This window comes from Liolophura sinensis, chromosome 13, assembly GCF_032854445.1.
Source record: "Liolophura sinensis isolate JHLJ2023 chromosome 13, CUHK_Ljap_v2, whole genome shotgun sequence".
Classification (NCBI taxonomy): Eukaryota; Metazoa; Mollusca; class Polyplacophora; order Chitonida; family Chitonidae; genus Liolophura; species Liolophura sinensis.
The window spans coordinates 229,073-245,847 of record NC_088307.1 but is presented as its reverse complement, the minus strand read 5'-3'; the positions used below and the strand labels follow the sequence as shown (position 1 = coordinate 245,847).

At 41.3% G+C, this 16,775-nt stretch overlaps 1 protein-coding gene across 2 annotated transcripts in view; it reads left to right on the top strand.

The window, feature by feature from the left end:
* Positions 1–1,496: 1,496 nt before the first annotated feature.
* Positions 1,497–16,775, top strand: part of LOC135480434 (uncharacterized) — a 32,091-nt gene continuing 16,812 nt past the window's right edge. The window contains exon 1 of one of the 2 annotated variants that reach the window (XM_064760267.1): positions 1,497–1,889. In XM_064760267.1, coding sequence (XP_064616337.1) covers positions 1,791–1,889 — 99 coding nt within the window. In that variant the 5' untranslated portion in view covers positions 1,497–1,790. Of the gene's footprint in view, positions 1,890–13,821; positions 13,917–16,775 lie in introns of those variants that run through there. The other variant, XM_064760268.1, reaches the window with a different exon arrangement.

Below are 16,775 nucleotides of genomic sequence, written 5' to 3'. Positions count from 1 at the left end.
TTAATATAGTTACATTACATGACATATAACATATCATATAACATATAACATATAACATCTCATTTAATATCATTACATTACATATCATATAACATATAACATCTCATTTAATATCATTACATTACATGACATGATATATTACATTAAATTACATCACATATGGAATCATATAACGTATAACATATCATTTAATATCGTTACATTACATATCATATAACGTATAACATCTCATTTAATATCATTACATTACATGACATGATATATTACATTACATTACATCACATATAGAATCATATAACATATAACATATCATTTAATATAGTTACATTACATGACATATAACATATCATATAACATATAACATCTCATTTAATATCATTACATTACATATCATATAACATATAACATCTCATTTAATATCATTACATTACATGACATGATATATTACATTAAATTACATCACATATGGAATCATATAACGTATAACATATCATTTAATATCGTTACATTACATATCATATAACGTATAACATCTCATTTAATATCATTACATTACATGACATGATATATTACATTACATTACATCACATATAGAATCATATAACATATAACATATCATTTAATATCGTTACACTACTTATCATATAACATATAACATCTCATTACATTACATGACATGATATATTACATCACATCACATAAAACATCCCATTGCATAATGTTACATTACATCACATCAGATGAAACATCTCGCTGCACAATATTACATTGCAGTAAGACGACCCTGACAGCCTGTGTAGATGGCAAACGTGTTGCGAGATGGTCATCACAGAGGAGACTAGAGAAAAAGTCACATAACTCTGCTAAATGTCTGCCACACACGACCTTATACTGACCATTGCTTTATGTTACACATGTAATTCAAGGAAGCGTGGCAGTTATCTAAGCCTTTAACCTGTGCTTTAACCGTTATGTGGCTGTCTAAATGTAAGCTCAGGCTAGTGCAATGCCACATGTGACGGTGTTGTTGACTGTCTCATTGATAGTCCCCGAACTTCAGCAGACTTGTATGCACCTTGCAGTTATAAATGAGACGGACGAATATAAATAGAAGCTCCCTGACCGACTTAAGCTTTGTCGGGAGTGACATTTTTAATTCAACGATAGAACTGGACCAACTCGTTTAGCATTCAGCCAAGAATTTATGTCCCCAGCATATATCATAAAACTACAACCTGTTGTCTGCAGCTATGTGCAGACAATAACGCAGTTGATATAATAGTTGAAGGTTAGAGGTCTGAGTTGTAGAAGTTGTGTAAATGTGGAGCTGCTCGACAGTCGTGCCTGTGTGTCAGTGCGGTGCAGTGTGTTCAGCAGGTATACCTGGTAGAGGTGTTACGCCTGGTAGGGGTATGAGGTACAGCTGGACTGTGTTTACGAATTGAGACTGCAAAGTCAGCCCAACCCGATAGGTCTACAGTTGTATCCGTATATACCAAGTATAGCCGCGTTCGTGGAATTGTACACAGGGGCTGTGTTTACCCTGGAGGCAGCTAAGTGAATCCCTGTCCCCGAGATCCCCAAGAGATGCGTCGTCTGTTCTATTCAGTTTAGGGGGTGACTTTCAGTATTGTTTCAGTTTTTGTGTAGATATAAAGAAGGAGCTGTGAAAAACGTTTAAACTTTCTTCGATGACAGATTTTATGCAGCCGCCAACCGACTGGATCAGATCTGGTACATCTTAGATCCTGCTTTACAATTCATGTAAGGTGTAGATTTGATATTGAACGATGGTGAATCCGGGGGATCCCCAGTCATGGACGGTGCAGTGTGGGCCAATACAGCTGACATGGTGCAGGCGACAGTACGACCTCAAACAACAGGCTCGGGTGAGTAGTTGTTGAGGAGGCGTTTTATTATTTTTTTCATATATATATATAAATAACAAAACGCCCTCTAAACTTTCTACATTCTGTTATATTCCAAACTGCAGTTTCGAACTTCATGTTATTTTCAAGGAATATGAATATGAATGTCCACAGAAGTTTTTATACACGATATGTGTTACCAGTAACTAAGGAACATGTTACGTACATGTAACATGAATTGTAAAGATAAAGAAGTCCCCTCTTTCAAGACAAGTATGTCTATAAAGGGTATTGACTTAGAATTTACTTCCATTGTGAAGGATATTTGGGGATGAAGGTTATTGAGGCTGTCAAAGAGAAGATCAATCGGCCCGGCTTCCGTTGGCCAGAAAATAAAACAATCATCCGGGTATCTTTACAATTCATGTTACATGTACGTAACATGTTCCTTAGTTACTAGTAACACATATCGTGTATAAATAAAGACTTCTGTGGACATTCATATTCATATTCCTTGAAAATAACATGAAGTTTGAAACTGCAGACCAAGTGTGTGTCAAGAGAGACACACAAGAGACACAAGACATACTTGGTCAAGACTGTACAGTTGTTTACAGATGTCATACATATTTGCTAATGTTAAGGAGTAAATTACTCAGTACAGTCTATGCTACACGTCGGGCATCCTGATAACGTCATGAGCACTGGTCATTTGACAGAGCAGTTGCCCAGATCATCACAGGGATTTCTAAATGGGTTCAAACCAAAATCAGACCTTACTGGCCATGATATGATGTTGCAGAGTTGTGAATAAGAGCCCTTCTACATTGTTGGTAGGATACATGTAGCCCGGGCATAGTGGAATCTGATAAACTACACTCCATGGACAATTTTACTAAGTTGAGCCAGTATCTGGGCTGAATGAAGCAGACATTATCATTTGACCAATGCTCCTCTTGTAGGATTTTGTTTTTATTTCTCGTTTTGAATTAGGTAAAGTTTCAATATTTCCTAAAAGGCTGTGGAAGACCGTTAGTAGGCTATTAATATGTCTGCAGGAAGTATGTGACACGCATGCAAGCTGATCACAACATTAGGAAGTTCGCGCATCGACTCTGATCTTTAGAGGTGTCATTGAACATCCCTATTTCGAGGACCACACTGTAGATGGCTCGATGCTTTGTATAAGCACGACGACACAGTGTATGTGCATTACCACACTGGGTTTAAGCATGATGAAGCTGTAAATAAACAGGACAACACTGGGTATAAGCATGATGAAGAGTAAAAAAACACGACGACACTGTGTATAAGCAAGACAAAGCGCTGTGTAAGCATGACGAAGCTGTGTATAAACATGACGAAACTGTGCATAAACATGACGAAGCGGTGTGTAAGCACGACGAAGCGATGTGTAAGCATGATGAAGCTGTGTATAAACATGACGAAACTGTGTATAAACATGACGAAACAGTGTGTAAGCATGACGAAGCGCTGTGTAAGCATGACGAAGCTGTGTATAAACATGACGAAACTGTGTATAAACATGACGAAGCGGTGTGTAAGCATGACGAAGCGCTGTGTAAGCATGACGAAGGTGTGTATAAACATGACGAAACTGTGTATAAACATGACAAAGCGGTGTGTAAGCATGACGAATCGGTGTGTAAGCATGACGAAGCTGTGTATAAACATGACGACACTGTGTACATGATGGACGATCCAGTGTATAAGCATGGTGAAGCTGTGTATAAGCATGACGACACAGTGTATAAGCATAACGATGCTGTGTATAAACATGACGACACAGTGTATAAGCATGACGATCCAGTGTATAAGCACGACAACACAGTGTATAAGCAGGACGACAGTGTGTATAGGCATGACGTGTATAAGCATGATGAAGCTGTGAATAAGCACGCCGGCACTGTGTATACGCATGATGAAGCTGTGAATAAGCACGTCGGCATTGTGTATAAGCATGATGAAGCTGTGTATAAGCATGACGAAGCTGTGAATAGGCATAATGACACTGTGTATATACACGATGAGACTGTGTAAAAGGATGATGAAGCTGTGAGTACACACGACGACACCATGTGTAAGCACAACGAAATTGTATAACCACGACGACACTGTGTGTACGCACGGCGACACTGTGTACAAGCATAACAATGCTGTGTATAAGCATGACGAAGTGTGTACAAGCATAACGACGCTGTGTATAAGCATGGCGAAGCTGTGAATAAGCACGACGACACCGTGTATACGCACGACGATACTGTGTATAAGCAAGACGACATTTTATATAAGCATGACGATGCTGTGTGTAAACACGACGGCACTATGTATAGGCACAACGACACTGAATAAGTACGACGACGATGTCAGCATTACGGCACTATATATTATTACTATGGGTCGCGGCTGACTGAAGCTGCCCAGGCACTGTGCAAAATGTACCGGAACGAGTTTAACGTGTAGCAGACGTCAATGAGGTTTATGTACAACACAGGCGTTTGTAACATTTTAATAAATGAATAATTGCGTGTCCGAGTTTAGATCCGGTAAATGTCATTCCTAACCGTTTGCTCTAGTTCTAAATGTTAGTGCACAAAACAGTCAAAGCTCAATAATGGCGTTGAACAGAACAAAAACAGCCTTGGGTGTTGTTCTGTATATGCAGTTCTATATTAATAAACGGATGTTTGTCTTTAAATACTACAACTGCATAAGAGTATATTGCTGATTCACTTAATTACTTATAAGTTAGCCCTTAATCTAAGTCGGAGTCATTTGGCGAAGCAGCCGTTGAAAAAGTGCTGAGGGGCATTGTGAAGCTACATGCAATATCTAGTGCTCCTTATGACAAATCCTCCAGACTAATGTCTAACTCCTTGGGGGTCCCAGTCACGCTTTCTCTCGTTAACCCTATGGTAGTGCCACAACACAACGCTAAGTCACACTTCATTTAAATATGGTCTCTGAAATCACAGGCTTATGTCAATACAGCTGCATTCTGATCTATTTAAATAGTGAGTGGCTCAGAAGACAGAGGTCACTGAGTGCGCTGGTCAGGATATCTACACTGTTAAAACACCGTCATTGTGACTGGCGGTCAACATCGTATGGCCTACACGTAAATATTGCTGAATGCAACATCAAGCACGAGAACAAACATATTATTATGACATAAAAACTTCCCAGGTAAAGACTCACCTTGTCCTGCTACATGTAAATGATTTTTGGTATCATGGGTGAAAAAGACTTGAGTCGCAAACTAGTCGACATGTCGATGAATTTAGTGTTTGAGCTGATGCTGTACCAGTGCTGGATTTTAACTACCAACCAGATTGTAATAAACAACTGGGTGATGTTTGAATCAAGTTCTAATCAGATTAAACTGTTTGGTGGAGACACTGATATTCCCCTAGTAAAACAGCACCAAACAGCACCACCTCCAGTCTCACCATCCGTCAATCACACCGCCTACACCACACCAACACCCATCAACCACACCATCAACACTGCCCATCAAAGAAGTCCAGCATTACCCTCACCAACCATCATCCACATCACCACAACTACCCATTAACCACACCACCATCCTACCCATCAAACAAACCACCCCCACAACCATTACCACCACAACACCACCAACCATCAACCACACCACCACCACCTCCCTCACAATCTATCAATCACGATCCCACAACCACTCTCATCACCCATCAAACAGCACAACAAAAACCGCCACCATTCGTCCACCACACACACCACCTTAGCCATCCATCAACTACGCCACCACCACACCACCACCTCAACCCTCATCACCCTCGTCATCCATCAACCATGCCACCACCACCCTCAACATCCATTAACCACACCATCACCCATCAAACATCCCCGCTTTCACCTTCACCACCCATCAACAACACCTCCACCACCCATCAACCACACCATTTTGTACTGGGCCTAACAGGCGATATGTAAGACAACATTTGACTTTTGACAATTCACTTCTCCAGCCGTCGATGTAAGTGGTACCTGCGGATTCCCAAACTGCGACTGGACGAGCAATAGCTGGGATTTTATCACGACGTATTATATGTCATGTCCGCTGAGACCTCTCGCCCAGCAATGACCCCTGAACTTAACAGTCAGCTGTGTGCAGTGGGAGAAATTTACATTGTTCCAGGTGGTCATCCTGACAAGCTTGTTTCTGATACTTCATGCACACAGCTTTAATTCAGTCGTGTGTAAATACACGAATAACTTTAGATATAAAAAAATCACTGAGCAGTTCAACATTTTCCGAAACACGCAGGAATATGCACTGTCTAGCATATAGTGTGGATAACTTTACCTGTGCTCTCTGTGTGGTCCATCGGTTTAAATGTGACAATGGGTAAATAAATACTAGTTAGCACATAGTGTGGATAACTTTACCTGTGCTCTCTGTGTGGTCCATCGATTTAAATGTGACAATGGGTAAATAAATACTAGTTAGCATATAGTGTGGATAACTTTACCTGTGCTCTCCATCTGGACTTACGGTTTGAATGTAACAATGGCTAAATAGGTAGTGGTTAGCATATAGTGTGGATCACGTTTCCTGTGCTCTCCATCTGGACTTACGGTTTGAATGTAACAATGGCTAAATAGGAAGTGGTTAGCATATAGTGTGGATAACTTTACCTGTGCTCTTTGTGTGGTCCATCGGTTTAAATGTGACAATGGGTAAATAAATACTAGTTAGCATATAGTGTGGATCACGTTTCCTGTGCTCTCCATCTGGACTTACGGTTTGAATGTAACAATGGGTAAATAGGAAGTGGTTAGCATATAGTGTGGATAACTTTACCTGTGCTCTTTGTGTGGTCCATCGGTTTAAATGTGACAATGGGTAAATAAATACTAGTTAGCATATAGTGTGGATAACTTTACCTGTGCTCTCTGTGTGGTCCATCAATTTAAATGTGACAATGGGTAAATAGATACTAGTTAGCATATAGTGTGCATCACGTTTCCTGTGCTCTCCATCTGGACTTATTGTTTGAATGTAACAATGGCTAAATAGGTAGTAGTTAGCATATAGTGTGGATGACTTTACCTGTGCTCGTTGTGTGGTCCATCGGTTTAAATGTGACAATGGGTAAATAAATACTAGTTAGCATATAGTGTGGATAACTTTACCTGTGCCCTCTGTGTGGTCCATCGGTTTAAATGTGACAATGGGTAAATAGGAAGTGGTTAGCATATAGTGTGGATAACTTTACCTGTGCTCTCTGTGTGGTCCATCGATTTAAATGTGACAATGGGTAAATAGATACTAATTAGCATATAGTGTGGATCACGTTTCCTGTGCTCTCCATCTGGACTTACGGTTTGAATGTAACAATGGCTAAATAGGTAGTGGTTAGCATATAGTGTGGATGACTTTTCCTGTTCTCTCCATCTGGACTTACGGTTTGAATGTAACAATGGCTAAATAGGTAGTGGTTAGCATATAGTGTGGATCACGTTTCCTGTGCTCTCCATCTGGACTTACGGTTTGAACGTGGGAATAGGTAAAAATTTACTGGGTATTATCTAATCTGGATAACTTTAACTGTGCTCTCTGACTTGACCTGCGGTTTGAATGTGAAAAGGGGTATATAGGTACTGGTTAGCATGCAGTGTGCACGAGTTTTCCTGTGCTCTCTGCCTGGATCTACGGTTTGAATGGGAGAATGGATAGATATGGATTGGTTACCATATAGTGCGCATGAGTTTTCCTGTGCTCTCTGTCTGGATCTACGGTTTGAATGGGAGAATGGATAGATATGTATTGTTTACCATATAGTGTGCATGATTTTTCCTGTGCTGTCTGCCTGGATCTAAGGTTTGAATGAGAGAATGGATAGATATATATTGGTTACCATATAGTGTGCATGGTTTTTCCTGTGCTCTCTGTCTGGATCTACCGTTTAAATGTGACAATGGGTAAATAGGTACTGGTTAGCATATAGTGTGCATGGTTTTTCCTGTGCTCTCTGTCTGGATCTACCGTTTAAATGTGACAATTGGTAAATAGGTACTGGTTAGCATATAGTGTGCATGATTTTTCCTGTGCTCTCTGCCCGGATCTACGGTTTGAATGGGAGAATGGATAGATATGTATTGGTAAGCGTATAGTGTGCATTGTTTTTCCTGTGCTCTCTGTCTGGATCTGCCGTTTAAATGTGACAATTGGTAAATAGGTACTGGTTAGCATATAGTGTGCATGATTTTTCCTGTGCTCTCTGCCTGGATCTATGGTTTGAATGGGAGAATGGATAGATATGTATTGGTTAGCATGCAGTGTACATGATTTTTCCTGTGCTCTCCGCCTGGGTCTACGGTTTGAATGGGAGAATGGATAGATATGTATTGGTTACCATTTAGTGTGCATGAGTTTTCCTGTGCTCTCTGCCTGGATCTATGGTTTGAAAGGGAGAATGGATAGATATGTATTGGTTAGCATGCGGTGTACATGATTTTTCCTGTGCTCTCCGCCTGGGTCTACGGTTTGAATGGGAGAATGGATAGATATGTATTGGTTAGCATATAGTGTGCATGATTTTTCCTGTGCTCTCTGCCTGGATCTACGGTTTGAATGGAAGAATGGATAGATAGGTATTGGTTAACATGCAGTGTGCATGATTTTTCCTGTGCTCTCTGCCTGGATCTACGGTTTGAATGGAAGAATGGATAGATATGTATTGGTTAGCATATAGTGTGCATGATTTTTCCTGGTCTCTCCATTTGGACCTACCGTTTGAATGTGAGAATGGGTAAATAGTTACTGGTTATTGTCTAATCTGGATAACCTTTCTTGTGCTCTCAAACCGGACCTACGGTTTGAATGTGACAAAGGGTAAAAGTGCTGGCTAGCATATAGTGTGGATGACTTTTTTGTGCTCTCTAACTGCACCTACGATTTGAATGTTAAAATGGGTAAATAGGTACTTGTTTGCGTATAGTATGAATGACTTTTCCTGTGCTGTCAGTCTGGAACTACGGTTTGAATGTTACAGGTACTAAACAGGTACTAGTTTGTGACAATGGATAAATATGTATTGGTTAGCATATAGTGTGCATGACTTTTCCTATGCTCTCTCTCTGGACCTACAGTTTGAATGTTACAATGGGTAAACAGGTACTAGTTTGCATATAGTGTGGATGACTTTTCCTATGCTCTCTCTCTGGACCTACAGTTTGAATATGACCATGGATAAATAGGTACTGGTGAACATATAGTGTGGATGACTTTTCCTATGCTCACTCTCTGGACCTACAGTTTGAATGTGACAATGGATAAATAGGTACTGGTGAACATATAGTGTGGATGACTTTTCCTGTGCTCTCTCTCTGGACCTACAGTTTGAATGTGACAATGGATAAATATTTACTGGTGAACATATAGTGTGGATGACTTTTCCTGTGCTCTCTCTCATGACCTACAGTTTGAATGTGACAATGGATAAATAGGTACTGGTGAACATATAGTGTGGATGACTTTTCCTGTGCTCTCTGTCTGGACCTACGGTTTGAATGTTACAATGGGTAAACAGGTATTAGTTTGCATATAGTGTGGATGACTTTTCCTGTGCTCTCTGTCTGGACCTACGGTTCGAATGTGACAGTGGGTAAACAGGTACTAGTTTGCATATAGTGTGGATGACTTTTCCTGTGCTCTTTCTCTAGAACTACAGTTTTAATGTAACAATGGGTAAACAGGCACTGGCTAGCATCTAATCTGGATAACTTTTCCTGTGCTCTCCATTTGGACCTACGGTTTGAAGGTGACAATAGGTAAATATGTACTGATTAGGATCTAAACCGGTTAACTTTTCCTGTGATCTCAGTCTGGTCCTAGGATTTGGGTGTGACAATGGGTAAATATGTATTGGTTAGCATATAGTGTGAATGACTTTTCCTGTGGTCTCAGTCTGGACGTACAGTTTGAATGTGACAATGGGTATATAGGTGGTGGTTAGCATATAGTGTGTATGACTTCGTGTTCTCAGCCCGGACCAACGGTTTGGATGTGACAATGTTGCTTATTGAATATTACATGTACATGTAATTGTGAAGATTTTCATGTACAGTGAAAGGACTAGTAACGGTAACATCTGCACACCGTGTTGTTAGCAAACCAGCCGTCCGTGGCATTTAGTTTAGCAGACCGATACGGTTGACATAGCAACTAGGAGCTTATTATTTAGCTGAAACGGCATAGTAGTGTCTTAGATAACAGCATTCGATCGGTCACGTGGCCAGCACCATGACGGTCATCGATTATTTCGGTGGTCAGTTATTTACATGGTGTGGACACCACCTACCTGAATTCTCCGGACAAAAGTGCACTGACTATTTTGCACGCGGATCATTGGTTATGTTGACATCAGCTACCGGCTTTCTCTGAACGAATCTGTTCTGAATATTCTACAGGCAGATCACTGGACTTTCACTGAGCTGCGCGATATACGGAAATTCTACCGGTATGTTCCAAGTATTCATGTAATACTAAAGCTCTGTTACCCTAGCCTTATCCGGAGAAGTACAACATTTATCACTAGGTCACACTGAGCAAGGAAATGGCTGATTGGATTCATACCATGCCACTTTGGATTATTGGTTTCATTAACAGATTCATTGCTTAATGCCACACCTAAGACTTTTTTACTCATTGGATGGCGGTCAGTTTTGTAGTGGTTGGATGATAACGAAGTACTCGTGGTAAACTATCGACCCTCGTCAAGTTACTGACGACTATTTTTCATGTGATATGTAAAATGCACATCATCGTAATTTTGTCTCGCATTGGCCACGTTCTTTCGTCATTTTGCATTATTGTCTGCTCTAAATAATGCGTAGAAGGGACAAAAGCAGTTATGGCAATTATATCCTACCATATAAATCAATGTGACTTATTGACAAAGCATTCGAACCAAATGAAGAAGATAATAATTAGCATGAATTAATATGCATTGTGATCAGTAAACCTTGACGAGGGTATAATGGGTTGATTGTGAACGAGTTGCTATCGGGTGTTCTGCTCACCATGCGTGACGATCCTTGAACTGTAACCCACCTGTACATCAAGTGGGGAAAGGCGTATAAAACGTCTGTATACGGTTTGTATCAGGAGCTGATTTTGACACTTTTTACTTTAAGCATTTGTTCAGAATATAAGGAGACGTAGCAGAATGAATGATTAGATCATTAAAATATTCTCTTGTTTTGTGATTTTTTGTAGGGCAGTTCATCATATATCAAAGACGTTATGACTATCAATATTCATATTACTCTATTAGCAGTCGTATCACTGTTGTTGTAGTTATCATCTCCATTGAACTCGGCTCATTTTAACCTGTTGGAGAATGAATTGGCATAAGTATAAACTTTCCAGCTGGGGATAACACTGCCGGGCCACCACTCTGCAATTGATATCGGATTGGTTGTGGAACTGACCGGTAAGTCTATATTATACTGGGACTGCCTATGTTAATTCTGTGCTAAGGGACTATAGTCCGTTTCTATAGCGAATCGGCTATGTTCAGTTCTCAGTAAAATCAGCCATACTCGCTATCAAAATTGCCTTTAGTCAGTGACACGTAAATACCCAAACTCTACAGACTGACATGTTGAACGTCAATATTATTGCGAGGAAAATGAAGTTAGAACACTTTTTCTAATTCATAATGTTAAAGTCCATAAGCTCTGTTTCGACGACAAGAACCCATTGCCTCAGGTGACGTCATAATTGTTCAGTAATCAGTGGCATGCTATAAAATGGGCTGACAACCATAATAAATGAATTTTATTTTATCTCGTACACGAGTATATGATCTTACGGCGGTACTTACTTAGAGGTGGATATTAGGAAATTTAAGCCACGTGGTCTATCCGCAGAGACAGTAGTGTAGGCTGTGTTACTCGTGGAATTTCTTCTAACCGCTTGTGGGTGTGGACATTGTGAAACAAATTATACTCCACGCCCATTATCCAGCATGCAACTTGCATTTGAATAATGATGGCTTCACGGCAGGCAATGAGTTCTTGGTGTCAAAACTAAGCTAATGGAGATTAACATGATGAATTAAAAAAAGTATTCTAAATGTATTTCCATTGTATTGATGTAGACGTTTAACACGTCAGTGTGTAGAGCTTGGATTGTTACGTGTCACTGGCTAAAGGCAATTTTGGTAGCGAGTATGACTGATTTCACAGACAGCTGAATATAGGCGACTCTCTAAAAGAAATAGACTATAGTTGTAAAATGCGCGACGACCTTAACCATACAATATATCTACACAAATACACTCATTAAATGTCAAAGGCCACCACCAGCGTTTGATACTGGATATTATTACAGTTACTTCAAACAGATGACTGTCCAAATGATTGGTTGTGCACGAGGTGTACTCGTGTACTGCAACAGGCGACTGTCCAAATGACTGGTTATGCACGATGCATAATCCGTGTATTGCAACACGAGTTGCAAAATGAGTATTTGTTCCTCAAGAACTCCCTATATAATCCGTCCTCTGTAACAGGTGGCTGGTTGTGCACAAAGATCTCATCAGCTGACAGGTCAATATTTATGCACAAAGAATTCATCAGCTGACAGGTGACTGATTGTGCACAAAGATCTCATCAGCTGACAGGTGACTTGTTGTGCACAAAGAATTCATCAGCTGACAGGTGACTGGCTGTGCACAAAGAATTCATCAACTGACAGGTGAATATCTGTGCACAAAGAATTCATCAGCTGACAGGTGACTTGTTGTGCACGAAGTATTCATCAGCTGACAGGTGACTTGTTGTGCACGAAGTATTCATCAGCTGACAGGTGACTGATTGTGCACAAAGAATTCATCAGCTGACAGGTCACTGGTTGTGCACGAAGTATTCATCAGCTGACAGGTGACTTGTTGTGCACGAAGTATTCATCAGCTGACAGGTGACTGATTGTGCACAAAGATCTCATCAGCTGACAATTGACTGGCTGTGCACGAAGTATTCATCAGCTGACAGGTGACTGGTTGTGCACAAAGAATTCATCAACTGACAGGTGAATATCTGTGCACAAAGAATTCATCAGCTGATTGGTGACTGATTGTGCACAAAGATCTCATCAGCTGACAGGTGAAGAGTTGTGCACAAAGAATTCATCAGCTGATAGGTGAATAGTTGTGCACAAAGAATTTACCAGATGACAGGTCACTGGTTGTGCACAAAGAATTCATCAGTTGGCTCTCTCAGTCTTTATGTTATCGTTATATACTCCTTGTGGAAACTGTCTGACAATAAATTTATTTATTTATTTATTTATTTATTTGATTGGTGTTTTACGCCGTACTCAAGAATATTTCACTTATACGACGACGGCCAGCATTATGGTGGGTGGAAACTGGACAGAGCCCGGGGGAAACCCACGACCATCCGCAGGTTGCTGGAAGACCTTCCCACTAACGGCCGGGGATGACACCAGCATGAGCTGAACTTGAACTCACAGCGACCGCATTGGTGAGAAGCTCCTGTTTCATTACGCTGCGCTAGCGCGCTAACCGACTGAGCCACGGAGGCCCCCCTCACAATAAATGTAGTCTCGTGTAAGTTGCCGCGCCGCCTCGTAATACTGGTGTCAATCGCCTGTTAACTGTACATGAGCACCTAATACAGTGATTATACTGACAGGAAGTCTAACCCGGAAACACTGGTTATCACAGCTTATCCCTGTACAAATTATGTGTATGCAGGCTGTACATTTATGATTTCTATTTCAATGACGAACTGTATTTGTATACTGCACGAAACCGGATTCTTGCATCCCTTTGATGTCAGGACTGAAATGCGGAGTTCACTGGTAGCGTGTTGCTGTATGCTACTTTAATTACGAGGAATGGATAAAAGCAATTGTCAGGAATGACGGTCCGTGGTTCCGGACAACCGGTTAACACCGCTGTAAAACCAGCAGGAATTTGGTATAAAACCAACATGTTACCCAGCCAGAGGGTGGTAGGTTTCTGCTCATTGTTATAAGTAGTCGCCTCATGTTTATGTATCCTGAAGAGACAGAACATGTATGAAAATGTCCGTGTGTTGTGCTCACGTTTTACAGAACATGCTGGTATGGCTTTGTTAGTTGAAACAGGAATATTGAGTTTTTGTTGGATATTTGGTATTTTGTTGCTCACGACACAACCTAGGATACTCTAAAACATTATGGGTGCGGCGTTTGACGCATACTCTTCAACCATGTTAGGCTTAATACAAGCTACATACATCTCTTACGTTCTCTTCCACCATATTAGGTTTAACATGAAGCCACATACATCTATCACGCTTTTTTCTACCATGTTAGTTTTAATATCAAGTTATATCCATCTTTAACGTTCTCTTCCGCCATGTTAGGTTTTAATATCAAGCCACATACATCTGTCACGCTCTTTTCCAACGTGTTGGGTTTAATATCAAGCTGCATGCATCTGTCACATTCTGTTCCACTGTGTTAGGTTTAATATCAAGCCACATGCGTTTGACCCATTCTCTTCAACCCTCTTTGGCTTAATATCAAGCTACATGAATCTGCCACGTACTCCTCCACTGTGTTAGGTTTAATATATAGCTATATGCATTTGCCATGCTGTTTTTCACCGTGTTAAGTTTGTTATGAAGCCACATACAGCTGTCACGCTCTTTTCCACTGGGTTAGGTGAAATATCAAGCTACATGCATCAGTCACGTTCTGTTCCACTGTGTTAGGTTTAATATCAAGCTAAAGGCATCAACGCCATTCTCTTCCACCGTGTTGCTATCAATCTACGTGGAACTGTGGCATTTCCCCTCTTTTATATCAAGCTACATGCATCTGTCACTTTCTATTTCACCCTAGTAAGTTTAATATCAAGCTACATGCATTTGTCACTTTCTATTTCACCCTAGTAAGTTTAATATCAAGCTACATGCATCTGTCACTTTCTCTTCCACCGTGTTATGTTTAATATCAACCAACAAGCCTCTGTCACTTTCTCTTCCACCGTCTTAGGTATAATTTCAGGCTACGTGCGACTGTCATTTTCTACTCCGCCGTGTTAGGTTTCACATCAAGGTACATGCATGTGCGCCCATCACTTCCATCGTGTTAGGTTTTACATCAAGGTACATGCATGTGCGCCCATCACTTCCATCGTGTTAGGTTTTACATCAAGGTACATGCATGTGCGCCCATCACTTCCATCGTGTTAGGTTTTACATCAAGGTACATGCATGTGCGCCCATCACTTCCATCGTGTTAGGTTTCACATCAAGGTACATGCATGTGCGCCCATCACTTCCATCGTGTTAGGTTTTACATCAAGGTACATGCATGTGCGCCCATCACTTCCATCGTGTTAGGTTTTACATCAAGGTACATGCATGTGCGCCCATCACTTCCATCGTGTTAGGTTTTACATCAAGGTACATGCATGTGCGCCCATCACTTCCATCGTGTTAGGTTTCACATCAAGGTACATGCATGTGCGCCCATCACTTCCATCGTGTTAGGTTTGACATCAAGGTACATGCATGTGCGCCCATCACTTCCATCGTGTTAGGTTTTACATCAAGGTACATGCATGTGCGCCCATCACTTCCATCGTGTTAGGTTTGACATCAAGGTACATGCATGTGCGCCCATCACTTCCATCGTGTTAGGTTTTACATCAAGGTACATGCATGTGCGCCCATCACTTCCATCGTGTTAGGTTTTACATCAAGGTGCATGCATGTGCGCCCATCACTTCCATCGTGTTAGGTTTTACATCAAGGTGCATGCATGTGCGCCCATCACTTCCATCGTGTTAGGTTTCACATCAAGGTGCATGCATGTGCGCCCATCACTTCCATCGTGTTAGGTTTTACATCAAGGTACATGCATGTGCGCCCATCACTTCCATCGTGTTAGGTTTCACATCAAGGTGCATGCATGTGCGCCCATCACTTCCATCGTGTTAGGTTTCACATCAAGGTGCATGCATGTGCGCCCATCACTTCCATCGTGTTAGGTTTTACATCAAGGTACATGCATGTGCGCCCATCACTTCCATCGTGTTAGGTTTCACATCAAGGTGCATGCATGTGCGCCCATCACTTCCATCGTGTTAGGTTTCACATCAAGGTGCATGCATGTGCGCCCATCACTTCCATCGTGTTAGGTTTTACATCAAGGTACATGCATGTGCGCCCATCACTTCCATCGTGTTAGGTTTCACATCAAGGTACATGCATGTGCGCCCATCACTTCCATCGTGTTAGGTTTCACATCAAGGTGCATGCATGTGCGCCCATCACTTCCATCGTGTTAGGTTTTACATCAAGGTGCATGCATGTGCGCCCATCACTTCCATCGTGTTAGGTTTTACATCAAGGTACATGCATGTGCGCCCATCACTTCCATCGTGTTAGGTTTCACATCAAGGTACATGCATGTGCGCCCATCACTTCCATCGTGTTAGGTTTCACATCAAGGTACATGCATGTGCGCCCATCACTTCCATCGTGTTAGGTTTTACATCAAGGTACATGCATGTGCGCCCATCACTTCCATCGTGTTAGGTTTTACATCAAGGTACATGCATGTGCGCCCATCACTTCCATCGTGTTAGGTTTTACATCAAGGTACATGCATGTGCGCCCATCACTTCCATCGTGTTAGGTTTCACATCAAGGTACATGCATGTGCGCCCATCACTTCCATCGTGTTAGGTTTCACATCAAGGTACATGCATGTGCGCCCATCACTTCCATCGTGTTACGTTTTACATCAAGGTGCATGCATACGTCTGAGGCTGTAACACATGTCAAATCCGCTCCCGGCCACGCTTGCTGTTTACT